At 58.2% G+C, this 26,044-nt stretch overlaps 2 protein-coding genes across 6 annotated transcripts in view; both read left to right on the plus strand.

Annotated features, from left to right (window-relative positions):
- TMEM145 (transmembrane protein 145) overlaps positions 1 to 6,141 on the plus strand; it is an 8,312-nt gene extending 2,171 nt beyond the window's left edge. The window contains exons 9-15 of one of the 4 annotated variants that reach the window (XM_073890229.1): positions 292 to 372; positions 456 to 534; positions 680 to 773; positions 2,484 to 2,604; positions 4,642 to 4,848; positions 5,337 to 5,714; positions 5,807 to 6,141. In XM_073890229.1, coding sequence (XP_073746330.1) covers positions 292 to 372; positions 456 to 534; positions 680 to 773; positions 2,484 to 2,604; positions 4,642 to 4,848; positions 5,337 to 5,714; positions 5,807 to 6,138 — 1,292 coding nt within the window. In that variant the 3' untranslated portion in view covers positions 6,139 to 6,141. Of the gene's footprint in view, positions 1 to 291; positions 373 to 455; positions 535 to 679; positions 774 to 1,512; positions 1,686 to 2,483; positions 2,605 to 4,641; positions 4,849 to 5,336; positions 5,724 to 5,806 lie in introns of those variants that run through there. The other 3 variants (XM_073890232.1, XM_073890230.1, XM_073890231.1) reach the window with 3 other exon arrangements.
- Positions 6,142 to 6,560: 419 nt separating this feature from the next.
- Positions 6,561 to 26,044, plus strand: part of MEGF8 (multiple EGF like domains 8) — a 37,819-nt gene continuing 18,335 nt past the window's right edge. The window contains exons 1-20 of one of the 2 annotated variants that reach the window (XM_025849693.2): positions 6,561 to 7,510; positions 12,009 to 12,172; positions 12,509 to 12,715; positions 13,486 to 13,666; positions 13,747 to 13,835; positions 14,379 to 14,794; positions 15,215 to 15,360; positions 15,489 to 15,611; positions 17,869 to 18,023; positions 18,323 to 18,442; positions 18,781 to 18,925; positions 19,009 to 19,172; positions 21,684 to 21,884; positions 22,285 to 22,485; positions 22,925 to 23,161; positions 24,031 to 24,149; positions 24,239 to 24,370; positions 24,447 to 24,560; positions 24,947 to 25,195; positions 25,745 to 25,944. In XM_025849693.2, the coding sequence (XP_025705478.1) occupies positions 7,324 to 7,510; positions 12,009 to 12,172; positions 12,509 to 12,715; positions 13,486 to 13,666; positions 13,747 to 13,835; positions 14,379 to 14,794; positions 15,215 to 15,360; positions 15,489 to 15,611; positions 17,869 to 18,023; positions 18,323 to 18,442; positions 18,781 to 18,925; positions 19,009 to 19,172; positions 21,684 to 21,884; positions 22,285 to 22,485; positions 22,925 to 23,161; positions 24,031 to 24,149; positions 24,239 to 24,370; positions 24,447 to 24,560; positions 24,947 to 25,195; positions 25,745 to 25,944 (3,550 nt within the window). In that variant the 5' untranslated portion in view covers positions 6,561 to 7,323. Of the gene's footprint in view, positions 7,511 to 12,008; positions 12,173 to 12,508; positions 12,716 to 13,485; positions 13,667 to 13,746; positions 13,836 to 14,378; positions 14,795 to 15,214; positions 15,361 to 15,488; positions 15,612 to 17,868; positions 18,024 to 18,322; positions 18,443 to 18,780; positions 18,926 to 19,008; positions 19,173 to 21,683; positions 21,885 to 22,284; positions 22,486 to 22,924; positions 23,162 to 24,030; positions 24,150 to 24,238; positions 24,371 to 24,446; positions 24,561 to 24,946; positions 25,196 to 25,744; positions 25,945 to 26,044 lie in introns of those variants that run through there. The other variant, XM_073890278.1, reaches the window with a different exon arrangement.

The raw sequence follows: 26,044 nt of genomic DNA on the forward strand, positions 1-26,044 counted from the left end.
GGAGGAGGGGCTGGGGGCCTGGACCCCTGGGTCTGAGGGAGGAGGGGGCTGGGGGCCTGGACCCCCGGGTCTGAGGGAGGAGGGGGCTGGGGGCCTGGACATCTGGGTCCTGGAGAGGAGAGACTGGGGCCTGGACTCCAGAGTCTCCGAAGACATCAGTGGGAAGAAATGGTCTAGAGTCCTGATGGGGATGAAGGAGGAGTTTTGGCCATCTGGATCATAGTGCTAGGGAACCGTGATGCCCCAAAGCCGGTTTCTGTCCTTTCCTCCCTCTGCCCGTTCTCCCCTCAGTCCTGAGCCTCCTGTTTTTCTGCATCTACTGGGGCCAGTATGCCACTGATGGCATTGGCAACGGGAGTCTGAAGATCTTGGGTGAGAACGAAGTGGGCTGGGGAAGGGTGCCCGGGCTCTCTCCGAGCACTGTGTCTGAGACACCCTCTCCTCCCTTCTCACAGCCAAGCTGCTCTTCTCCTCCAGCTTCCTCATCTTCCTGCTGATGCTCATCCTTCTGGGGAAGGGATTCACGGTGACACGGTGCCCAGGCTGGGGCGGGAGGGAGTGCTGGGGGGAGGTGTGGCTGGGCTAGGGAACAGGGCACTCGGGTGGATCTGGGGGGTGGCTGCCCGCTTCTCCCTGACAGCCCCCACCCCTGCTGTCTCCCCTCATGGCCGGCTGCCAGGGGCCGCATCAGCCACTCGGGTTCCGTGAAGTTGTCTGTCTACATGACCCTGTACACCCTTACCCACGTGGTGCTGCTTATCTATGAGGCCGAGGTGAGTGCCACCCGCCACTACCCAGGCCTTGCCTCCCCGCCACCCCTCCCCCAAGGCTTTTGGCCACCTCCTCCACCTGTCTGCCAGCCCTTCTTCACATCGCACTCTTGCTGGCTCGCTCGCTCCCACTCTGCGATTTCTGCCTGCCCATCTGTCTCTCTGAGTGCATGCCTCCCTTCTTCACCATCTCTGAGGAGCCTTCTTCCTCCTCCCTCTGTCTCTCACTGTCTGTCACATTTATGCTCAATGTCATGGCTGAGAGTTCAGGAGTCCCGCAGACCTGGATTCCACTCTGGCTCTCCCACTCCCCAGCTGGCTGACCTTGGGTGATCCCCGCCCCCTCGAAGCCTGTTTCCTCTTCTGGAAAAGTAGGAGGGTTTTACCTATCCCAGTGAGGCTCCCCTAAGGCTTTATATGACCTTGGCTTTGACTTTGGCCAAAAAGTGTCCCTCTTAGCCTCAGTTTCCCCCTCTGTGAAGTGGGGTGATAATAAGACCTAACTCACCGGGTTGAGGCAAATGGAAAAGCTTACGTATGGCAGGTGTCTCGCCCCATGTTGGGCCCCTGGTAGCAAATGTATTCTCTTTCTCTCTGCGCTTCCGTTTCTGTTTTGTGCTCTCCAGCTGCTTCTGTTCTGACCAAGTATCTCTGCCCCCTGGGTGCTCAGGGGTGGGGTCTGGGGTCCCTGTGTGGAGGGCAGGGGGTCAGAGCTATGACGAACCCTCTCCCTTGCGTCCAGTTCTTTGACCCGGGCCAGGTACTGTACACGTACGAGTCGCCGGCGGGCTATGGGCTCATTGGGCTGCAGGTTGCGGCTTACGTGTGGTTCTGCTACGCCGTGCTCATCTCCTTGCGCCACTTCCCGGAGAAGCAGCCTTTCTATGTGCCCTTCTTTGCTGCCTACACCCTCTGGTGAGACGTGCTGGGCCCCCAGCCTGTCCCTCTCTGCCGGTCCTGGGGCTTCCTGGAAACGGCTATCCCTTTCTCAGGCCCTCCTCAGTCAGGCAGCTGTCCCAGAGTCTGCCATTTACTCACTTTGTGACCTGGAAAAAAGTCATCTTCCCAAATTAAAAAAAGAAAAGAAAAAAAAGGTGCCTCAGGTTGCCTACCCATAAAGAAAGGATTCTCTTGAGCATGCGTCGGGGAATATGTGAGGCACATAGTAAGTGTTCAATAAAAGCTAGTTGTAATTTTTTATCGTTCAACGTAACATAGCAGTACAGTAGGGCCTGACTGCCTGGGTTCAGATCCCAGTTCTAAAGCTTGTAAGCTGTGTGACCTCACGCAAAAATTAACTTCTGGCGGCCTCAGTTTCCTTACCTGTTTAATGGGGATGGAAACTGCACTTGCCTCATAGCGTCATTGTGAGAGTTAATGAGTTTATATACGTGAGATGCAGTAAGTCCTTAATTGTTATTGTCCTATGTTAATTCATTCACCAAACATCTTTTGATTTCCTATCAGGTGCCAGGATTTGGGGTGGGGTGGAACTGAGTTAAATTCAACCTAGTCTTTGCCTTCCAGAATTTCCCAGGCCAGTGGGATTCCTGCCCCCCTTTTAACCTCTGGCTTCTGAAGGTCACACTGGCTTCTCTCCAGTTTGGGACCCACCTGGGCTCCATGTGTGTGTGCATGGCAGGGGAGCTGGGGCCACGGGGTGGGGATGAGGGCAGGGGCAGTGTCTCTACTGACCCAGTACCTCCCCTTCAGGTTCTTTGCAGTTCCTGTGATGGCCCTGATTGCCAACTTCGGGATCCCCAAGTGGGCCCGGGAGAAGATTGTCAATGGCATCCAGCTGGGGATCCATTTGTATGCACATGGCGTGTTCCTGGTGAGGAAGGGCATCCAGGTGGGGGTGGGAGCCTGATGGCGGAGGATACGTGAGGCTGAACCTTCTGTTCTGAGTTCTCCATCCATTTCCTTCACTTCATCCCTTTAGTCATCCAACAGACATTGAGAGCCTGCTGGGTTCCTGCAGGCTGCTCTCCTGTGTCTGCCCCCCGCCCACAGCCCACCCTCTTTTATTCCTTGCTCCCATCTTGTCCTGGCCTCTTCCCCAACCCAACCCCCCCCTTCCCCTTAAATAAACTCTATGCTCAATGTGAGGCTCGAACTCATGACCCTGTGATCAAGAAGCCTCATGCTGTACCATCTGAGCCAGTCGGGCGCCCAATAACCCCACCCTCTTTCTTTCACCCCCTTCCATTCCCATTCCGGACCCTGTGTCCCCAGACTCTCACATTTCTCTTCTCTATCCCCCTGCCTTTCCCAAACCCCTTGGTCACTACTCCACCCTTCCCCAACACGTTCTCCCATCTGCCATCACAGGCCATTGTCCAGGAAGAAGCAGGTGGGGTGGGCCAGGCTGGGGTCCCAGGGGGACCTGGATCTGAATGCTATCAAGAGGCTATCAGCACCAACCTCTTCTTTGCCCTGGTTTATATCCTATCTGGCCTTCTGGGTGACAGTTCATGTACATATATGTTCATATATCTCGTTTAATTGTCAGAGCAGCCCCAGGACAGGATGGATAATGGTGGTTGAACCCACTCCACAGAAAGGGGAAGAGGCTAAGGCCCAGATGGGGGAGGTGACCTGCTAGGGCCTCCATGGCCTTTGGTATTAGGGCAGACGACTTTGAGCCCAGTCCTTCAGCAGACCATCAGAGAGCGCCAGACCTGGATATAGGCATTGATGAGGGTCCCAGGTCTTGCCTGACCCCAGGGGACCACAATGTGCTCTGGGTGGGGAATGTACTCAGTCACAGGTGGCCAGGTCCCCCATCTTCCACCCCAGAGCCTGACTTAGTTCCAGACTCACCTTCCCAGCACAGCCCTCCTTGAAACTCTGCAGGAAGTCAGAAAGGGACAGAAAGAGGAGAACTGCTGGGAACCATCATGTGCCAAGCTCTGCACCAGGGGTTTGCATTTCTACCCTCTCCTCATCTTTCCAAGTCGGCACTGCAATCCCTTTTCCCCAGTGAGGCTCAGGGAGTTTTATCAACGTGACCCAGATCCCATACTCAATGAGCTGTGGGGCGAGAGGTGGGGTGCGGGCCCGAACATGGAAATGCAGTGCCCTTTTAGCTATATTTCACCTTCAGCCAGTTTCTTTCCTAAAAATGCTGTTAGGTGAGCACAGTTCCACCTCTGGCATTCCACAGCTCCTTGTCCCCTGTTGAGCACAACATTAGTGGGGGGGTCATGCTGGGCTCCCATGTGCAGTGCTAGAGTCACACATAGTCCCTGCCCTCATGACCTACTAGACTAACTGGGGACACATCTCTACATTCGACCAATATTTATTGAGTGCTTATGAGGCAGGTATTGTTGTTCTAGCCGGTATTGGGGATTCAGCAGGGAACTGAACAAATTCCTACCTTCATGGTGCTAACATTCTAGAGTCTATCTGGTGTTGTCCAATTGACCTTTCTATGTTTATGAAAATATTCTATACTCTGTGCTGTCCAATACAATAGCTACTATCCACATGTGGTTACTGAGCACTTCAATGTGGCTAGTGTGACTGAAGACAAAAATTTTCATTTACCTTTAATTAAATGTAAATAGCTCCATATGGTTAGTGGCTGTCATACTGGACAGGGAAGGATGCTGACACTTAACCAATCTGCGATAAGTCAGTGATCAGGGCTCTGATGGAGGAAGGATCGCAGAGCGGTCAACGGACAAAAAAGGTGGGAGCTCAGGGCACAGTGAGAGCCCAGAGTAGGTGCCTAATCCAGGCTGGAGGGCCGCAGGGAATCGTGGGGGATGTCAAGTGAAGGGGGATCCTTAGGACCCCATGTTTATGGAGACGGCCTGAGGCCTGGAAAGCGCTTCTCCAACCAGCACCTGGCCTCTCGCCCCAGATCATGACACGCCCTTCGGCGGCCAACAAGAACTTCCCGTACCACGTGCGCACGTCGCAGATCGCCTCGGCCGGGGCCCCAGGCCCCGGAGGGAGCCAATCCACGGACAAGGCCTTCCCGCAGCACGTCTATGGGAACGTGACGTTCATCAGCGACTCGGTGCCCAACTTCACGGAGCTCTTCTCCATCCCCCCGCCCGCCTCCTCCGTAAGCCCCGCGCCCCCGGCGCACGAGGAGCTGCTGGCGCCGCCCCTGGAGTACTTGACCCCGCTCCCGGCCCCGCCGCCGCCCCCCTCTCCCAGGCACCTGAGCCCACCCCCCGCCTTTCGCACGCCCCGAGCCCCAACACCGCGCCGCGACCTACCCCCGGCGCCCGCGCCCACCCTGCCCGATTGGGTCCTGGCGCTGTTGCGCACGCCCCCGCAGACGCCACGCGCCGTGCCCCCGCCACCAGCCTTCCGCGGCTCTCCACCCACTCCCCGGCCGCCGCCGGAGTTCGCCCCGCGCGCTCCGACGCCGCCCCTTGAGTACCTGGCCCCGCTGCCCAGGCGCCCGGCCACCCGGTCCTTCCCTGATTGACACCTGCGCCCGCACCTCGGGAGGGGGGTTCCTTTGCGGGGAGGGGGACGGGCCTTCGGGGCCGCATCTGCCCCCCGTGGGTCCCGGATGGCCTCTGACCCTGACCCCCCTCCCAGGCCGGGAAGCAGGTGGAGGAGACGGCGGTGGCGGCGGCGGTGGCCCCGAGGGGCCGCGTGGTGACCATGGCCGAGCCGGGCGCGGCCTCCCCGCCCCTTCCCGCTCGGTTCCCCAAGGCGGCCGACCCGAGCTGGGATGGCCCGACGCCGCCCTATCAGCCGCTCGTGCCCCAGACGGCGGCGCCGCACACCGGCTTCACCGAATACTTCAGCATGCACACGGCCGGGGGCACAGCACCCCCGGTCTGAGCACCCTTGCCCACCCCGCCCCATGGGCCGCGCGCCGGGCCCCGGCCGGGCTCCGGATCCCCGCTCTATCCCGGCCCCAGGGCTCTGCCATTCCAGGCCTTCCCGACCCTCCCCACCCCGCGCGCCCAGGTAGGGGTGCGTACAGTCCCGCTCCGCCCCCTTCCCCCGACTTTTGTGCCAAACGGTCCCGCGGGAGCCGCTCTCCCCGTCCCCTCCCTCAGCCCCTGCCCCGAGCGGCGCCGGATTCTGGGCTCCCGCTGTTCCGAGACCTACGGCCCCCTGGTCCCCTCCGAGACCTCTGATCCTGCCGGACCCCGGAACACCAGTGACGATCGCCGGGACCCTGCCCGTGACTCTCCAGGACTCCGCGACCCCGAGCCATTGCTCCTGGGACGGATATTGTGAATCTGGTCTCGACTCTGAAACCTTCCCTTGGATCTCTGTGACCTCGGACCCGAGCTCTGCCCACCCCATCTCCATCCGGGGGCCCTCCCTCAGGTCCCCGGCGGAAAGACTTTTTTCCCTTCTTGCCAAAATAAAGCGGATTCGTTGAGTTTTTATCTAGAAAATGGCCTCTTTACATCTTGATGGTGCTCAGAGGCGGGGCGGAGCATGAACCATTCCAGGCTCTGGACCTCAGTGTGTCCATCTGTGAAATGGCATTTTGGGAGGGGCCCGCATAACCTGGCCTTCATACTGGCCCGGAATCTGGGGGCACCGAACATCTAAATCATCCACCAGAACCCTCTTACTGCACCGCTCCTTTATTTTTTACCGTCTCTTCTCCAGTCAGGGCTAGAGGCGCCCTCCAGTGGCACAAACTTTGCTCAACCACCTGTACCCCGAGGCTGCGTTACGATTTTAGCACTGCGCATGTGTAGTTCTCTCTTCGCAAGTCAAGAAGGTCACTGCTGCGCACGCGTCTGGGAACAAATGGGCGGGGAAGTTTCCGGAAGTCTCCCTCCGTGCAGGGGTGGGGTTGGATGCTCCGCAGTCCTCCCAGGGCCGCTCTGACCAGCGGCTCTGCGACTTCTCGCCTCCTCTCCATCTTTCCTCCCACAGCGGCCGCTCGGCCCCCGCCCCCTCGTCCTCCCGGCGGGTCTTCCCAGGCCGCTCTGGCCCGAGCGTCCCCTCGTCTCACTGATCTGGCCCATCCGGCTCCGGAGGGAGGCGCGGGTGGGTGAGCAAGGGAGTGCGTCTATGGGGTCCAGGCCCGAGCCCCTGAAGACGGGCTCCGCCCCCGACACCCGCTCGCGCCCCGCCCCCGGCTGGAGGGGTCTCTCTCGGATCTTCCGGGCCTGGCCCGGCACGACCCGCACCCTCTATGGAGGCCCCCGCCGGGCTGTAGAGCCCTTCGCCCCCTGGGGACCCACCCGTATATAAGGTCCGTTTTGGCCTGCAGCGGCCCGCCTTTGTAACTGCTGGACATCGTCTATGGGGTCAGCTAGCCTATGGGGGCCCGTAACTGTAAGGGACTCCCACGGTCCCTAGGGGTCGGCCTCGTCCATAACGACCCCATTTACGGGTTCTTCCATGGGTCTATAGGACCTACTCCGCGGCTTCCAGGGCCGGTCTACAGCGGCGGTTCCCTTCGTGGGGTCTGCAACTCCTGGACCTCCCTGGTCTACAAGGCCATGTCCCGTCTATAGAGGTCACATTTGCAGGGCCTCACGCCGCGTGGAGTGTCCTCTCCCGGTCTTTAAGGCTTGTCCCGTCTGTAAGAGTGCGGGAGGCGGCGATGGCCCTGGGCCTGGCTCTGGCCGTGGCGCTGGCTCTATCTTTGGCCCTGCTGGGGCCTCTGATACCTGGGGCCCAGGCAGGGGACTGCAAGGGGCAGCGGCAAGTGCTGCGGGAGGCGCCAGGCTTCGTGACGGATGGTGCGGGCAACTACAGCGTCAATGGCAATTGCGAGTGGCTCATCGAGGGTGAGTGGGGCCGCGTGGGTCACACACCCACCCATTCGCTAATTCATTCATTTGTGCACTCATTAATCCCACTCACCGCATTCCCACACCCCAGTTCTGGTCCAGGCCCTTTGATCTGAAATGCAGCCAACCTGGGCCCTGTCCTGGAAGTCCTTGAAGTCTGGTGGGGGAGTTGCACCCAGGCCCAGATGGACAATTACAAGCCAAGAGCATCAATGAGAGATACTCTGAATGATTGTTAGCAACTCAGGCTCTGAGCCCAACCACTTGCTTCAAATTTGGGTTCCACTTCTCACTAGCTTTGTGAATTTGAGCAGTCAGCTTCCTTTCTCTGAGGTCCAGCTCCCTCCCCTCCCAAGTAGGGTTCATACTAGTATTGACCTCATAGGGTCGTTGGAATTCAATGAGAACACCATTTAACATGCCTGGCACATAGTATGTACACAGTAAATGGTATTAGGATTATACTGTTGTTATTTTTATTATTTACTTATTTATTTTTAAAGATTTTATTTATTTATTTGACAGAGAGCGAGAGCAGGAACACAAGCAGGGGGAGTGGGAGAGGGAGAAACAGGCTTCCCGCGGAACAGAGAGTCCGATGCGGGGCTCGATCCCAGGAGCCTGGGATCATGACCCGAGCCGAAGGCAGACACTTAACGACTGAGCCACCAACAGGTGCCCCTGTGGTTATTTTTAAAGTAATTCAATAAAGGCATTTTTTTCAGTCATTCATGTGCCAGACATTATATTTGCTATTGAGACATAACAGAGACCAAGGCAACCCTAGCAATCCGTGATGACTTGGGGCTTAGAATCCAGTGGGGAAGACAAACACATGAATAGAGAGTGACAACCTAGAGTGGGTGGGACTGTGATGGAGGAACCCTAGGGGCCTGTGGGAGCCAGAGGAAGTACCTGACCTGAGGGTTGGGGGAAGAGAGAGGGCTTCCTGGGGGAGGAGATGTCTGAGCTGAGACCCAAAGGACCAATAGCAATTAACCGGGAGGAAGAGTAAGAGCATTCCAGAGGGAACAGCCTATGCAAAGGCCACATTCCTACCCTTGTGGGCTCCTAGTCTAGTGGGGGAAGCAAACCCACCCCCAAGGAGTGGGAAGCCCAGAAGACGTCTGATTTAGCCTGGCCTGGAGCTAAGACCAAAGGCATGTGAAAGAGGGAACAGGAGGGCCCCCCCCAGGCCAGGAGAATAGCCCATGCAAAGGCCTGGCAGCAGGAGGGATGATGCTTTTGAGGACACAGAATACAAGAAGACAAACAGTGAACCAGAGGGTGGAGGACTGATTTTGACCTGTGTCCTGAGGACACCAGGGAGGTGGAAGAGAAGTCCCAAGGCCGTGGCTGGAGAAGTCCAGGAAGGCTTCTCTGTAGCGGATGTAGGAGCTGGTGTCCAAGGAGTGGTAGGAGTCCCCCAGAGGAGGTTCTGGGCAAAGGCCAGAGGCTTGATGTCCCAGATCAGGCACGGTCTCCCTTTATAGGCTGCAGACCTTGGTCTTTATCCAAGGACACTGGGGAGTGTGGGAGGGTTTTGAACAGGGAAGGACATGATCTGACTTAAGTTTTAGGTCTCTGTGGCTCTTGTATGGGATATGGATGAAGCATGTTTCTTGGGGATGAGTGTGTGTGTCCCCAGCTTGGGGGCCATGCCTGTCTCGGGGTGTGGGTAAGCACAGAATGGGAAGTATGGGTATGTGTTTGATGTATACATCATTATCTGGCCTTAAAGAGCCCAGCCTTGTTGGGGATGGTAAGGCTGGATGCAGACGTTCATTCTACAGCATGCTCAGGCTATGTCTAGAAGGAGGTAGAGGGGTTGGGTAGATGGGCGGAGGGGGATGAGAGAATACTGGGGGTCACAGAGGAGGGGCCATTGGAATAGGGTTCTGAAGCATGCATAGGAGTTTGCTGGGTGAGAAAAAGGAACAGCTTCTGTGAAGACAAAAGAGAGGCTGGTGTGTCTCAGGAGCCATATCTAGGTTTTTCTGGTCTGATCGGACTGCTGGCTGAGAGGTGCGGAGGGCGCCACAAGCAGGGGAAGAAAGGCCTTGAATGTCATGCTGAGCAACTTGTCTTCTTCTCTTGGCATTGACGGGGAGCCAAAGAAGGATTGTGGGTGGTGGCCTGGAGACTTGGTGTGCTAGTCTTGCTGGAGAGGAGGAGGTGGAGAGGGGCTGAGAGCGCTGAGAGGTGCTGGGGAAGTTTCACCAGTGAGATCTGGGGACCACCCGGTGGGGCGTTGGCAAAGGGAGGAGTCTAGGTGACTTCCAGATCCTCCTTGATCTCTCATGCTTCCCAATGCCTGTTACCTTTGAGAACAAACATGTTCCCCCATCCTTTAAAAAATAAGCAGCTGACCCACTTCCTTTTGTACCACATCCACACTTTATTGTAGCCAATCCTCATAACATCCTCATGAATAAAAAGGCAGTCTGCTTTTGAAAACCAGGGGGTTGGGGTGCCTGGGTGGCGCAGCCGGTTAAGCGTCCGACTCTTGGTTTCGGCTCAGGTTGTGATCTCAGAGTTGTGAGATCGAGCCCTGAGTCAGGCTCCTTGCTCAGCTCAGCATGGCATCCACTTGGGTTTCTCTCTCCCTCTGCCCCTCCCCCCACACTCTCCCCACCCCCATGCGCTCTCTCTTTCTCTCTCTCTCTCTCTCAAAAAAATAAATAAATATTTAAAAAGAAAATGAAAAGCAGGGAGTTTTGGGGTTGGATCCCTGTCCAGGAGGGCATGGGCGTTGAGCCTGTGTTGGGTGGAAGCAGGAGACCTTGAACTTAGGGAGGAACTTGGGGAAAGCAGATGGTGAGCTGGCTTCCAGCATGCCCTTGACAAAGATGTACTTGTTGTGATTCTGGGAACTGAGCTTTATATTTTGGTTGAGGCTGGCAAGATTCTGGGAGGTCTGGTTGCCTGGTCTGGCGAAATGGTTCTTCTTCCTTCCCCAGACCATGGTTTGGGGTCTGTGTGATATTCTCAGGGGCTCTGGCCAGAGCCTGAGGGAGGGCTGCCAACTTCAGTATTCTTTCTTTTGTGCATTTCTTCATTCCTTGCTCAGTGCCAGGCCCTGTGCTGGTTAATGTCAGGGAGGGACCCCAAGATGAGTTAGGCCTAGGCCCTGCCCTGTGGGCCTCCTTGGCTGCAGAGGAGACAAACCCAGACACAGATGGTCCTGGCACAGAAGAATGAAGGTTATAAAACCTAAAAAAAAAAAAAAAGCCCTCCATGGCTCCCTGCCATTCCCGGTATGCAGGGGAGCATGCTGAGGGGCATGGGGGAAGGGGCCGGCCCAGGGTCCCCCAGCAGGTCAGGAGCAGAGCTGGAACCCAGGTCTAGTTTCCTGAGCCCCTAGTGTGAGATGTGGGCTGAGGGTTACGGAGGAGGGCTGGGCCTCTCCCATGGTTGTAGCTGGATGTCAGCTGGGACTACAAGTCATCCAAACACTCACTCACCTGAGCCAGACGTCCGCGAAAGCTCCCTCACGGGGCTGGCGGTTGCTGCTGGCCGCGGGCTGGAAGCTCAGCTGGGGCTGTCAGCTGGGACGCCGACACGTGGCCCCTGCCATGTGGCTTTGGCTTTTCATAGCTTGACAGCTGTGTTCTGAGAAGGAGCATTCTATGATGTCCAGGTAGAAGCTGTGAGGCTTCTCTGATCTAGCTGTGCAGGGGCCAGAATGTCTGCTCTGCTGGTTTGTATGGGTCACGCTAGTCTTTCTGAGGGTCTTCCCAGATACAAGGGGCAAGGAACCAGCCCTCACCTCTCGATGGGAGGAGTGGCCAAGAAGTTTGAATCCACCTCAGTACCGTTATAACTCCACTTTCCAGATGAAGAAGCAGATCCAGAGAGGTTAGGGGACTTGCCCAAGGCCACACGGCTAGTAGCTAGTAAGTGGCAGAGCCAAGATGTGAGCCCAGGCAGTCTGGCTCAAGTCTGTGCCTTTAGCTACTACAATAAACTGAGCCTTCGGGTGGGGTGGGGGTGCGAGAGGAGCTGTGGTTCTCCAGGGTTTGGCCCGTCCCGGGGGAAGAAACTGGCCTCTTTCCTTGGAGCTCTGATCAGCCTGGAACAGGCGACCCACCCAGAAGCCCTTTTCCATCTGGGAGTATGCTTCTCTGCTCAGGTCTGGACCCTGCCCCTCAGGCTTAGTGTCTGAGGCTCAGGAAAAAAGGAGAACAGCTCTGTGTGACCCCCGGGGTGGGGTCCTTTCTGGGGCACTTCAGCTTTCCCATCTGAATGGTGGGAGATATTCAGCCTGGTCTCAGGAGTCCTTTCCGGGGCTGACACTGTAATTCCTTCTCTGGCCCCTGTCCCTCTGGCTGTCACAGCTCTGACCTCCCTGGGCTGTTGAAGGCAGGGCTTGGGTCTGACTCATCTTCGGGCCTCCCACATCACCAGGCAGGCCTTGGTATTTTGGGGTGAGGTACGTGGAGGCACGGGGAGAGGGTCCACATCTGAGCCCAGCCCCCCTGCTCTCGCTGCCCAGCCCCAAGCCCCCAGCACCGGATCCTGCTGGACTTCCTTTTCCTGGACACGGAGTGCACTTACGACTACCTGTTCGTGTATGACGGGGACTCTCCCCGAGGGCCCCTGCTTGCCAGTCTGAGTGGGAGCACCCGGCCTCCACCCATCGAGGCCTCCTCAGGCAAGGTCGGTGGGGCCGGACTGTGGGGGGAGCTGGGCTGTTGGGGGGCCAGGCTGTGCGGGGGTAGACTGTGGGGCTCTGGCTGGAGGTCCAGGTGGAGTTTGAGGAGCGGGGAGGGGGGGGTCGATGCCCAGAAGGAAACAAAAGAGGGGGAGGGGCAGAGAGACTGCAGGAGAGACTTGGCGTCAGTCAGACGGAAGGACACAAGGACAAAGAAGGGTGGAGAGAGACCAAGAAAGGAGGTGGGGACGCCCAGGGTGGGGTGGGGAGAGCGGCAGCCCGGCGTCCCAGTCCAGTCCAGTCCTCCGGCGCCCGGAGGCGTGCCCGTCTCGTGCCTGCAGATGCTGCTGCACCTCTTCAGCGATGCCAACTACAACCTGCTGGGCTTCAATGCGTCCTTCCGCTTCTCCCTGTGCCCCGGGGGCTGCGGCAGCCACGGGCAGTGCCGGGCCCCCGGGGAGTGCGCCTGCGAGCGCGGCTGGGGGGGCCCGGACTGCAGCCTGCAGGAGTGTCCCGCCTACTGCGGCAGCCATGGCACCTGCGCCTCGGTGAGCCTGTCCCCAGCTGTGTCGTGTGCCCCCCCCCCCCCCCCCCCCAGGTCTGTGACCACAGCTTCCGCTCCATCTGCCCCTGCCCCACTCCCGCCCGGGACCCTGCTGTCACCCTGTCGCCTACAGTGACACTCCCCTCTCCTCCCAGACCCTGACCCCGCCTGCCCTCCAGCCCCACCCCACCTTCATCTGCGGCCCCTCCTCTGCCTGAGCCCACTCCCCTCCTGCCTGTAACCTGCCTCCCGCCTGCAAACCCACCTGCCTTCCGCTTGCCGGCCCGACTCCATCCTCCCACCCAGCCGCTTTGTCTGGCCCTGACTTCGGACCGCTGACCACTGACCTTGGGCCTCCGCCTCGCACATCCGGCTGCAGGACTGGGTCACGTCTTGAGCCCTCCTGCCTTCACCTCCCCAGGCTGAGGTCGCCCGGCGCGGGCTGTCCTTGCCCTCGCCGCTGCCCTTCTCCAACCTCTCATGCTGTCTGTCTTCATTTTCCTCTCCGGGGCCTTCTGTCTTTCCCGTTCCCTTTTTTTGTTGGGCCGTCTGCTTTTTTCTACCTCTGCGTCTCCCTGGTTGTGTCTCGGTGTCCCGTTCTTCCTGCGTCTGTTGGCCTGTCTCCTTCCTGGCTGTACTCCATCTCTCCTTTCTAATCCATCTTTTCCCTTCTCCCTTTCTGTCCTCTTGTCTCACTCTGGCTTCCTCTCTCCTCCCCCTTCTCTCTTTTTTTCCTCTCTCCATCCCTGCCTTTGTGTGCCCGTCCCCCTCCAGCCCCTGGGACCGTGCCGCTGTGAGCCTGGCTTCCTGGGACACGCCTGTGACCTGCACCTGTGGGAGAACCAGGGGGCTGGCTGGTGGCACAACGTGAGTGCCGGGGACCCTGCCTTCTCGGCCCGGATCGGGGCGGCCGGTGCCTTCCTGTCCCCGCCGGGGCTACTGGCCGTTTTTGGAGGTGAGCTGACGGGGTGTGCGTCTGGGGTCCGGAGGCTTGGCAGCCTGTGGCCAGGACTTGAGCTGTCTGCCCCTCCACAGGCCAGGACCTCAACAGCGCCCTGGGGGACCTGGTCCTCTACAACTTCTCTGCCAACACCTGGGAGCGCTGGGACCTGAGTCCTACCCCGGTACGAATCCTCCCCAACCCCCCGCCCTGCTCGGGGGCGCCTGTGCACTCCGGCAGACCCAGCCAGGGCCCCCCGGAGCGACCCTACCAGCCCGTACGCCCCCAGCCCTGCCGCTTGATATGGGCCCACCTCCTCCTACTGATGCTACTTTTCTACCTCTGATTTTCTTTTTGCTTCCTCTATCTCCGTTTTTGCATCTTATCCTTCTGTGGATCTCCTGTCTCTTTCTCTTGGTTTCTCTCTCCATTTGTGTCTGCCTGTTGGTCTTCTGCTCTCTCTTGATCTCTGTGTCTCCCCTCTGGGCTGGCTGTCTGTCCGTCTCTCCCTCTGCTTTTCTCTGCCACCTCCCCTATCCCTGCCCCCCTGCCTCCTCCGCCTCCTTTTTTTTTTTTTAATTTGTTTTTGTTCGCCTGTGTCTGTCTTGCTGGGTCTGTCTTCCTTTTTCTCTTTGTGTATCTCTGTCTGTCTTTCTCCGTGTCTCTCTCTGGCTGGCTTTCGTGTCACTCTGTGTCACCATCCTGTCTCCCGGTCTCTTACCCACAGGCTGCCCGGCACTCCCACGTGGCTGTGGCCTGGGCCGGCTCCCTGGTGCTCATGGGTGGCGAGCTGGCCAATGGCTCCCTCACCAGCGATGTGTGGGCCTTCAGCCCGCTGGGCGGGGGCCACTGGGAGCTCCTTGCGCCACCTGCCTCGGGTTCCTCGGGGCCACCAGGCCTGGCAGGTCACGCGGCCGCCCTGGTGGACGACGTCTGGCTCTATGTGTCTGGCGGCCGCACTCAGCACGACCTCTTCTCCTCCGGCCTCTTCCGTTTCCGCCTCGACGGCTCCAGCAGAGGCTACTGGGAGCAGGTGATTCCAGCAGGTGGGCGACCCCCTGCCGCCACTGGCCACTCCATGGTGTTCCACGCACCCTCGCGCACCCTACTGGTTCACGGTGGACACCGGCCCTCCACTGCCCGGTGAGTGACCTGCCCTGCAGGGCCAAGCCTGGCCCAGGCCCCTGGGTCTTCAGTTTTTAGTGGTCTTCGCCCACTGATAGACTTCTCCAGTCATCCAGGCCCTCCTTCCTTAGGTCATTCACTAGTTCATTCATTCTCTTACTTGCTCATCCACTCACTGACTCTCTAACCTTTCCTTCACTCTCTTGGCCACTTACTTCCCATGCGCTCTCGCCTCTCTGTCCACTCAGCCACGCCCTGCTTGGTGGCCAGCCCTGGCTAGATGAGGCACGGAATCCGGGGATGAGCCACTGGGAGACAAGTGGGGACATAAACCCCATCATGCCGGTCTCACCCTGACTGATCACATGACTCTTGAGAGCCCAGAGGAGGGAGAGAAGCCTTTCCTGCCCTGAGCCCCTCCTCTGCCCCTCCTGATAGGTTCTCTGTGCGGGTGAACTCCACCGAGCTCTTCCACGTGGATCGGCGCGTGTGGACCACCCTAAAGGGCCGGGATGGGCTTCAGGGCCCACGGGAGAGAGCCTTCCACACAGCCAGTGTCCTGGGCAACTACATGGTGGTCTATGGTGAGGAGGCTCCCTGATCCCGCCTGCCTGCCTTCTAGGGCCCCAGGCCCACACTGAGCTGAGGCTCCCTGCCTGGGTGTCCCCACCTCTGCCAGGCTTGCCAGCTGTGCCCCTTTCCTCCTTTCCAGGGGGCAACGTGCACACCCATTACCAGGAGGAAAAGTGCTATGAAGATGGTCTCTTCTTCTACCACCTCGGCTGCCATCAGTGGGTGTCGGGGGCTGAGCTTGCCCCCCCAGGAACCCCTGAGGGTGAGTGGCCCCTCTGTTTTCCTGAGGGGCTCCTGAGAGTCACACTTACCTGACAGTGAATATGGGCTTTAGGCGGGAGCCCCGTTGGTCCTCCTAGGGTGAGCCAGATGTCCTGTTAGAGCTGGCCTCCGGAGGCGAACCTGTGCGGGCGGAGGCAGGACGGGGCCGCTATTGCCATGGAGACGGGAGGCAGGTCCAGCAGCTCTGGTCTAGGCTCTAGTCCAGATTTTGCCAGTTTCCAGATGTCCCGGGGAATGACCTACACGTGACTTTTCCAGGGTCATAGAGTGCGCAAGTGGCAGAACCAGGATGGCCAGGACCCAACCAGCCATCTGTACAAAAATATCATTTAATCTCTCTGTGCCTCAACTTGCCCGTCTGTAAAACGGGGATGACAGTAATACTTAAACCACTGGCCTGTTTGTGAGAGTCGACTGAGATGGTGCAAAGAAAGAAGACCACCTAGCCAAGGGCTCAGTGTGTTGGCTTTCTGGTAGTGTCAGTATCCTGCCCGCAAGGGCCCGAGGGCCCGAGGGCTTGCCTGGATAGGAGTGCGGAGAAACCTTTCACACTCATTCAGTCAGACCGCTTAGAGAATCGGAAGGAAGCCATAGGCCCTCTGCTTGAAAAGACACTTGTACACGCAAATTGGGCCTATCATTTCAGGGGGCTGTGGACTTCCAGGAGGCCCATCTCTTCTCCCCGCCCCACCGGACAGGAGAGCGAGGACAGAGAACAGGCATAAGGAAGGGACATTGACATTTAAGGGGTAGGCTGGGCTAAGGGTTCCCCATGGAACCCTGTTTGACCGTTAGGCATAAAGCCTTGGCCTGGCATTTGAGGCTCTTCTGCCTGTCCCTATCTCTCCTTTAGGCCAGAGTGTGAGGTTTCTGGAGGTCTCTTCGTCTGTAGTTTGTGAGACCCCAGGCCAAGTCCCGTGTACTTACAGAGCATATGGGTCGGTAAGAGGGTGCGGGGTCACCAGTCACTGACCACTTACCCATCAGTCAGTACTCTTGGTTCTGAGTGACAGGATCCAACCCAACCAGCTTGAGCGAAACCGAGTTCTTTTTTTTTCAAGATTTTATTTATTTATTTGACAGAGAGAGACACAGTGAGAGAGGGAACACAAACAGGGGAAGTGGGAGAGGGAGAAACAGGCTTCCTGCCGAGCAGGGAACCTGATGTGGGGCTTGGTCCCAGGACCCTAGGACCATGACCTGAGCTGAAGGCAGATGCTTAACGACTGAGCCACCCAGGTGCCCTGCAAAACCGAGTTCTTGGCTCACTTGAGTGACAACTGGCTTCAGGCCGGCCCCGGGTCTGGGCGCTCACATGATGGCATCAGCTAGTTCTCACTCAAGTTCACTTCAGTCTGTGGCAGATTTGTCTTTTGCAAATGGTCACCAGCAGCCCTGGGCCTATATCCTACCCCTTTAAAATGCCCAGAGGGAGGAAGCACGTGCCTTTTCCCCAAAAATCATAGGAATTGGGTCCTGTTCCTAAACAAGTCACTGACCTGATGGGTCTGGGCTCAGCTTAGCTTGAGCCTGTGGACTCGTAGTGGGAGACGGTGGTGTTCCAGAGGAAGATCAGAGGCTATCCCCAGAAGGGAGGCTGGTGTACAGACAAAACCAGGTGAGAGCCAGGCGGCCTGCCTCATGGCTCCCCGAGGGCAGGAAGATGGTCCATTTATTGAGGATGAAACCAAGATTCAGAGAAGTTGAGTCTCTTTCCCAAGGCCACACAGCTACTCAGAACCCAAGTAAGTGGTAGACCTAGGAATCAAAGCCAGGTTGTTCTGACCCCGAAGATCATGCTCTTTTTTTTTTTTTTTTAAGATTTTATTTGTTTGAGAGAGAGAGAGAGAGAGAGAGCACGAGCAGGGTGGGGGGGGGCAGAAGGAGAAGCAGGCTTCCTGCTGAGCAGAGAGCCCGATGTGGGGCTCAATCCCAGGACTCTGGGATCATGACCCGAGCCGAAGGCAGACGCTTAACCAACTGAGCCACCCAGGCGCTCCATCATGCTCTGTCTTTTAAAGATGGTTTGGTCAGTGGTGTGGGAGCTCTGGCAGGTGCAGGGCCGGGCAGCCTAGGAGGGTTTCCTTGGGTGCGTTCAGTTGAAGCAGGAAGTAGGAGGCTGGACTGAGGCATAGGTGAGTCGGGATAGTCCTTTGGGCAAGGGAGCCGTGAGCATGGGAGGGGAGACTGGTTGGAGTCTCATGTCCTTGGGTTGGGGGGTGTCTGTATTCTCCTAGGCCGAGCAGCGCCTCCCAGTGGCCGATACTCACATGTGGCGGCTGTGCTTGGCGGCAGTGTCCTGTTGGTGGCTGGGGGGTACAGTGGCCGGCCCCGTGGGGACTTGATGGCCTACAAGGTGCCTCCCTTTGTGTTCCAGGCGCCTGCTCCAGACGTGAGCACTGGGGTGATAGGGAGAGGGTGGCTGGGGAGGAGGTAGCATGGTTCCCATGGAGGCGGGAGCAAGTTGGGGTGGGTCCCTGGGAGAAGGGCTGGGGGTCCCTAGGGATATGAGGGGAAGGCGGTTGGTCCCCAGGTTCAAGTGGGGAGGACTGGAGGTCCCTGGGGCTGAGGGCAGAGTGGCTAGGGGTCCTTAAGGTGTCGAGCAGTTGAGGGTCCCCGGGATCATCAAAGTGGTGGGCATGAGGGAACAGGCTCGAGGTCTGAGGAGCACCCCCCTCCATCTCCCTGCAGTACCACTTAGACTATTGCTCCATGTACACGGACCATAGCGTCTGTTCGCGAGACCCGGAATGCAGTTGGTGTCAGGGAGCCTGCCAAGCTGCACCACCTCCTGGGACTCCCCCTGGGGCCGTGAGTGACTGTCCTAGCGCTCTGTCTCCTAGCATGTGTCTCCCTCTGTTGAAACTAAGTAGAGAAGGACCTCCTCCCACTTGGGAGACTTGTTTTCACACCGAAGATTGGCACTCCTGCCGGCTGACCCCTTGGCCCCTCCCGATCCTTTTGAACTTACAACCCTGTCCCCAGACCCCCTAGCTCCTGCCCTCTCGATCTTCCTCAGTCCAACTGGCCTTCAGTTCCCTTCTCCGATTTCCTGACCCTTTCCACCCTGTGACTCCCGAATCTACAGCACTTCCTAGGTCCGTTGCGCCCCCGTGGACAGTAACCCCTGTCCCCTCCCCTCCCTGCAGTGTCCAGCTGCCAGCTGCCTGGGACTGGGCCGCCTTCTGGGTGACTGCCAGGCCTGCCTGGCCTTCAGCAGCCCCACAGCTCCTCCCCGGGGGCCCGGCGCCCTGGGCTGGTGTGTGCATAATGAGAGCTGCCTCCCCCGCCCTGGTGAGTGTGCAGGGGCGGTGTGGGAGGGGGCGGCACAGCGCCCCGCACTGACCTCTATTCCCCCCACCCTCCTGTCCTCACAGAGCAGACCCGCTGCCGAGGGGAGCAGATCTCAGGCACCGTGGGCTGGTGGGGGCCTGCGCCTGTCTTTGTCACATCCCTGGAGGCCTGTGTCACCCAGAGCTTCCTGCCTGGCCTGCACCTGCTCACTTTCCAGCAGCCGCCCAATGCCTCCCAGCCCGACAAGGTGGGGAGCCAGGGGATGGGGCCTGGTGTGTGGTCCCAGGGTTTTCATTTGTCAAATGGTTCTATACCACTCTTGTGGTTGCCTAATAAGCCTTTACAGTCAAGAGTCTGATTTTACTTATTGACCTCTAAAGATTTTTTTTTTAAGATTTTATTTATTTGAGAGAGCAAGAATGAGAGAGAGAGAGAGCACATGAGGGGGGGAGGGTCAGAGGGAGAAGCAGACTCCCTGCTCAGCAGGGAGCCCGATGTGGGACTCGATCGCGGGACTCCAGGATCGTGACCTGAGCCGAAGGCAGTCGCTCAACCAGCTGAACCACCGAGGCGCCCAACCTCTAAAGATTTTTTTAAATTGTGCTAAAACACACATCGTGTAAAATTTACCATCAGTGATATGAAGCACGTTCACAACGTTGCACAACCATCACCACCTAGTTCCAGAAAGACACTCCAGATCCATTAAGTAATCCCTCTCTGTTCCCCCTCTCCCTTTGGCCCCTGGCAACCACTAACCTTTTAGTGGTTAGTGGTTGGCAATCTGCTAACTATGGATTTGCCGACTCTGGGTATGTCATATAAATGGAATCCTATATGTTGTATTTTGTATGCGGCTTCTTTCACTTAGAGTAATGTTTTCAAGGTCCATCCATGTTGTAGCATGTCTTAGAACTTCATTCCTTTTTACGGCTGAGCAATATTCTCTTGTGTGGCCGTGCCGCATCCGTTCATCAGCGGATGGACATTCAGGGTGTTGATACTTATTGGCTATCCTGAACAGTGCTGCCGTGAGCATTCCCTGTATAAGCCGCTGTTTGAGTACCTATTTTCTTTTAAAAATTATTTTCCTTTATTTTTTTTCAATTGAGGCATAATTGACATACAATATGTTAGTTTCAAGTATATAAGGTAATGATTTGAAATGTGTATATATTGCAACAAACACCTATTTTCAACCCTCTTTGGGTATATATCTAGGAGCGGAATTGCTGGGTCATATTGTGATTCAATATTTAGCTTATCGAAGAATCACCAAACTGTTTTCCCCGGTGGATTCTTACTGATTTTGATTTTTTTTTAAAGATTTTATTTATTGGGGTGCCTGGATGGCTCAGTCGTTTGAGCATCTGCCTTCGGCTCAGGTCATGATCTCAGGGTCCTGGGATCAAGCCCCGCATCAGGCTCCCTGCTCCACGGGAAGCCTGCTTCTCCCTCTCTCACTCCCCCTGTATCTCTCTCTGTCAAATAAATAAAATCTTAAAAAAAAAGATTTTATCTATTTATTTGACAGAGAGAGACAGTGAGAGAGGGAACACAAGCAGGGGTCGAGTCCCGCATCAGGCTCCTTGCTCAGTGGGGAGCAAGTGTGGGAAGCCTTCTCAGTGTGGGAAGCTGTCCCAGCACCCCCTCAATTCGACGCCACCCCGACTCTTCCCAGAAGATCAGTTGGGATTTCTTTTTTTTTTTTTTTTTTTTTTAAGATTTTATTTATTTGACAGAGAGAGACACAGCGAGAGAGGGAACACAAGCAGGGGGAGGCTTCCTGTGGAGCAGGGAGCCCAGTGCGGGGCTCGATCCCAGGACCCTGGGATCATGACCTAAGCCGAAGGCAGACGCTTAATGACTGAGCCACCCAGGCACCCCTCAATTGGGATTTCTTATGTATCCTTGCAGGGCTACCCATTCACGTACACCTTAAATGTGACATTTAATTATTTTTCTTTCTTGCACAAAAAGTAATATTCTAGTCACACTACACTGCCACTTTTATTTCTTAGAACATATCCTAGCAAGCTTCTTAGAACTTAGGAAATACCCTCTCTTTTTCTTTTTTTTACAGTTTTGTAATATTCCATTTAGATTCTAGGGCTGTGGTGCTATAGTTTATTTAGGTAATCTCCCGCTGATGAATACTTGGGTTATTCCATTCTTTTGTAATTACAGAACGCGCGCTAATAAATCATGTAGCGTGTCTGTCACTTTGAATGTTGGATCTGTACGCTCTCTCTCTCTCTCTTTTTTTTTTTTAAATCGTGTATTGGTTTATTATATAACCGAAAACACGTTACATAGGGTGAGGTCCAGAAGGGTCATGAGCAAAGGAGCTCTGTCCCCGTAGAGCTGGGATGTGACCCCTGCTGGCACGGGGCTGTGTTCACTAACTTGGAAATTTCTCCGAACCCTGTAGTTCAGGGACCTTTTTAAAAAAGCGTGGGCTCTTAAGGGCTTGGTGGAAAGTGGAAGGGTGGGATGTTGGAGAAGAAGTTCGCAAAAGGTCTGGGGTCCTGGAGTTTCATGAGAGAGGTGCTGAGTCGGGGCCGGGACCCTGCTGTCTATTGTCTGAGTTGGAGTCCCAATGCAGAGTGCCCCTGGCCTCGGTCTCTCGTTTGATGAGAGAGGGAAGGAGGTTGGGGTGCCTGATCTTTTCTAGTTCTAGTGTTTGCCTGAGGGGTGGGGCCCCTGTGGGGCCATGCACAGAAGTGCTCACGCATACCCTCCTCCGTGGCTTGCCCAGGTCTTGATTGTCCGCAGTACGACCATCACTCTGACGCCCAGCCCGGAGACCGACGTGTCCCTGGTCTACCGTGGCTTCATCCATCCGCTACTGCCTGGAGGGCCCGGAGGGGCGGGGGCTGAGGATGTAGCTGTGTGGGCCCGAGCCCAGCGTCTACATGTCCTAGCCCGGATGGCCCGGGGCCCTGACACGGAGAACATGGTGAGGGTGCCTGAACACACAGGGGGCTGTTAGTTATAAATGTGGGGGCTGGGGTGTATGGTGCAGGGGAGGACTGGGGAGAAATCAGAAGCACAGGATATATCCTTAGTGGAGGGAGGGCCCTGGGGTTTTCAGTTATGAATGGAATTGGGGGGGCATTTTGAAGAAGGTGGGGAGGGTCTGAGTTACCAAGTCAAACTCCCCCTGAGGAGGAGGTGGGTGGTGGTGGGGGGGTTGTTGAGGGTTCTCAGAGGTTCTTGGGGTCTAACGAACTCTGAGGCCCTCTTCCTCTTCCCAGGACAGGGGTAAGTGCTAGGTGGGTTTGGGGTTCTTGGAGGTTTCAGGGGTTGGGGTGGCTGGAATGTTCTCAAGCCCCTGTCTCTCCCTCACCCGTACCCAGGAGGAGGTGGGGCGCTGGGTGGCTCAGCAGGAGAAGGAGACGAGGCGGCTACAGCGCCCAGGGTCTGCTCGCCTCTTCCCACTGCCTGGCCGGGGCCACAAGTATGCGGTGGAGATCCAGGGCCAGCTCAATGGCTCGGCGGGCCCCGGGCACAGCGAACTTACCCTGCTGTGGGACCGGACTGGTGTGCCAGGTGGCAGCGTGAGTACCCAGGCCCTGGCCTCAGATCCCCGGAGCTTTCCGAACCCCAGACCACAAATTCTAATTCTCTTGACCTGACCTCCCGCTCCCCCACCGACTCTTGAACTCTGGGCCTCACTTTGAGCCCTCCAGACCCCAACCTCTGACCCCCAGACTCTGACCCGATCTCACATTCTGACCCCCTGCCTACATCTCTGACTTCTCCTGCCCTGGCCTGACTTCCGCCCTCTGTATTTGGCTCTCTCCTCTCTAGATGCTCTCAAACCCCGATCCCCTTTTGTCTGCTCCTCCTAAATCCTGGCTTTCCACATGCTTGGGGTCTTAACCTTGTCTCCAAACACGTCCTTAGCGCCAAACCCTGACCCCTGCCCCCAACCTCCACTCCTGCCCTGGGACTTGGCTTGTGAACCCCCGGCCCTCACGTGAGCCCTTCCCCCAGGAGATCTCCTTCTTCTTCCTGGAGCCCTACCGCTCGTCAGCTTGCTCCTCCTACTCCTCCTGCCTGGGCTGCTTGGCGGACCAGGGCTGCGGCTGGTGCCTGACCAGCGCCACCTGCCACCTGCGCCAGGGCGGGGCCCACTGCGGGGCCGACGGGGCCGGCGGGGCCCTGCTGGTGCTGGTGCCTGCCCTCTGCCCGCTCTGCGAGGAACACCGCGACTGTCACGCCTGCACTCAGGTGCCTGCCAAGCCACAGAGGGGAGGTCTCAAGATTAAGGCAGCCGAATCAGGCAACTGGGAAAGGGGGAGGGCCCCCTGGAGTTGGCCGGGCATCCGAGGGGTCCCCTGGGTGCAGTGGGGGGAGACAGGTGGGGCCGTTGTCCTTGATCTGCAGGTGAGAGCCAGGTGGGGAGCAGGGGAGAGGGGCTGGAGAGTGGGCCCCTGGCAGTCAGGACTCTCCCTGTTGTAAGGGCCAGAAAACCCAACTTAGCACCTCTTTACCAGAGGGGCATTTGTGGACTCTGGCACCAGAGCCCGGGAAGAGGTCTTTAGGCCTGTGGTTTAGACCGTGTGGTCAGCCGCCCCTCCCCCTCTATCCCATACCCTCACTTCCCTGGAGGTTCATTCCCTGGGAGTGGCAGGGGAGCCACGAGGGCTCTGGAATTTCATCTCCCCCACTCGGCCCCCCGAGGCCCAAGTGGAAGAGAGCACCTTTCTGTCCCCACCCCACTCTCACCCCCGGTTCAACTGAAGTCCCAGAAGCACGTTTCGTTGGCTCTGGTTGGGTCTTGTGCCGACTCTCAGAGCCGTCTGCGAGGCTAGCGGGGAGGGAGTGTGGCCTCTTGCCCACCTCTGGAGCTGAAGGATCCACCAGCCCCAACCGGACCAGACATAGGGGTTCTTTTGCCCCAAAAGGGAGTGGGTGCCGGAAAGGCGGATCCCATGGATGCCATTGGCTGAAGGAGAAAGTCTAGAGAGGCAGGCAGCTGGGGAGGGAGGGGGGCTTGGAGGGGTGGTCTGTGGGGTGGGGCAGGTGAGGGAGGTAGCTACTTGTGGAGCCCAAGGTAGATGGCCATCTGGGCTCTTATTCCTTCTTTAATTCCCCAGGACCCCTTCTGCGAGTGGCATCAGAGCTCCAGCCGCAAAGGGGACGCCGCGTGCAGCCGGCGGGGCCGGAGTCGGGGTGCCCTGAAGAGCCCAGACGAGTGTCCCCCACTCTGCAGCCAGTGAGCCTCCTGGGCCCAGGGGGAGGGGATGTAGGGGGCGTGTGGGGGCCGCTGCCCGGTCTGACCCTGCCCCTGCTCCCCGCCCCCAGGCGCCTGACCTGTGACGACTGCCTGGCCAACTCCAGCCAGTGTGCCTGGTGCCAGTCCACGCACACCTGCTTCCTGTTTGCGGCCTACCTGGCCCGCTACCCGCACGGGGGCTGCCGTGGCTGGGACGACAGGTGCGGTCTGGGCCGCGGGGCGGGGCCCACAGAAGGGAGGGCGCGGACCCCCCAACCCACGCCCGTCGCCCCGCAGCGTGCACTCGGAGCCTCGGTGCCGGAGCTGCGACCGCTTCCTGACCTGCCACGAGTGTCTGCAGAGCCACGAGTGCGGCTGGTGTGGCAATGAAGACAACCCTACGCTGGGCCGGTGAGGCCGGGAGGCAGGACTGCGAGGCCGGAGGGCGGGCGGGGCGCGGGGCTCTCGCCCGCCCTGATTCTAACGGCGGATTGTGTCTGTGTGTTTCTTCCCTTCCCCTCTCCGTTTCCCTCTCCCCCCTGTCTCTGTGACCGGTTTCTTCTCATCTTTCCTCCTTGTCTTTCTGTCTTTCCTTCTCTCTCCCTTTCGCCGTTTCCCTGTGCGTCTCCTGTCTGACTCCTCTGGGTTTCTCTGTCTCTCCTTCGTTTCTCCTCATGTCCTTCTCCGTGTTCATGTTCCCGTGTCTCTCTTTCCCTCTCTCCCTGTCTCCATCTCGGTCTCTCGTTTGTTTATCATCTCCTCCTTCCCACCCCTCCTCCCTTTCCCGCCCCCCCCAGGTGCCTCCAGGGGGACTTCTCGGGGCCGCTGGGTGGGGGGAACTGCTCCCTGTGGGTGGGGGAGGGCCTGGGGCTATCTGTGGCCCTCCCTGCCCGCTGGGCGTATGCCCGCTGTCCCGACGTGGATGAGTGTCGCCTGGGCCTGGCGCGGTGCCACCTGCGGGCAACCTGCCTGAACACACCCCTCAGCTATGAGTGTCACTGCCAGCGAGGCTACCAGGGCGATGGCATCACCTACTGCAACCGCACGTGAGCGGGGGGCTTGGTTTCCATGGAGATGTGGCCCGGGGCTGGGGTACGTGGAGATGGAGGGAGGAAGCCGGGGAGGTGCTGGGGTGCCTCCCGGGGAACCAGCATCCCCAGTGAGCCTGGGGTTTTCACCTTGCAGGGTAGGCCCTCGTTAGAGTGACAGGGTCCCCCAGTGTAACACTAGTTACTGTGGAGACGGGTCACCCCGGGACTGCGGCCCATAGTCTTCAGCGTTGCCATGGAGGTGGAGGAGGACCCATTTGAAAGGGGTTTTCACAGAGAGCAGATCACCAGTGATGATATGTGGTTACCATAGAGACAGGAGTTACCATGTGTGGTTTAGTTACCTTGGAGACAGGGCCGCCCACAGAGTCCAGGACGAGGAACCACAGTGGCCAGGGATGGCGTTGCCGTGGAGACGAGGCGGTGGACTGGGGCCGGGGCGGGGTGGGGGGGGGGGGGGGGGGGGGGGGGAAGGGATGGGGGGTGTGCCTTGGGGGCTCCGGGCCCCGCCCAGCCCTTCCCCACCGCCCCCCACCACGCCCTCAGGTGCCTGGAAGACTGTGGCCACGGTGTGTGCAGCGGTCCCCCCGACTTCACCTGCGTATGTGACCTGGGCTGGACGTCTGACCTGCCCCCGCCCACGCCCGCCCCGGGACCCCCGGCGCCCCGCTGCTCCCGGGACTGTGGCTGCAACTTCCACAGCCACTGCCGCAGGCGGGGGCCTGGCTTCTGTGATGAGTGCCAGGGTGAGCGGCCTCAGGGACCCTCCCCGGGGCTCCAGTGTCCTTCCTCTGCCTGGGCGTCTGGGTCCCCTCACCCAGCTAGGGGTCCCCCTGCCCCATGGCC

The sequence above is a fragment of the Callorhinus ursinus genome, unplaced genomic scaffold, assembly GCF_003265705.2.
Source record: "Callorhinus ursinus isolate GAN/ISIS: 27379988/994484 unplaced genomic scaffold, GSC_fseal_2.0 scaffold134, whole genome shotgun sequence".
NCBI classification, from domain to species: domain Eukaryota; kingdom Metazoa; phylum Chordata; class Mammalia; order Carnivora; family Otariidae; genus Callorhinus; species Callorhinus ursinus.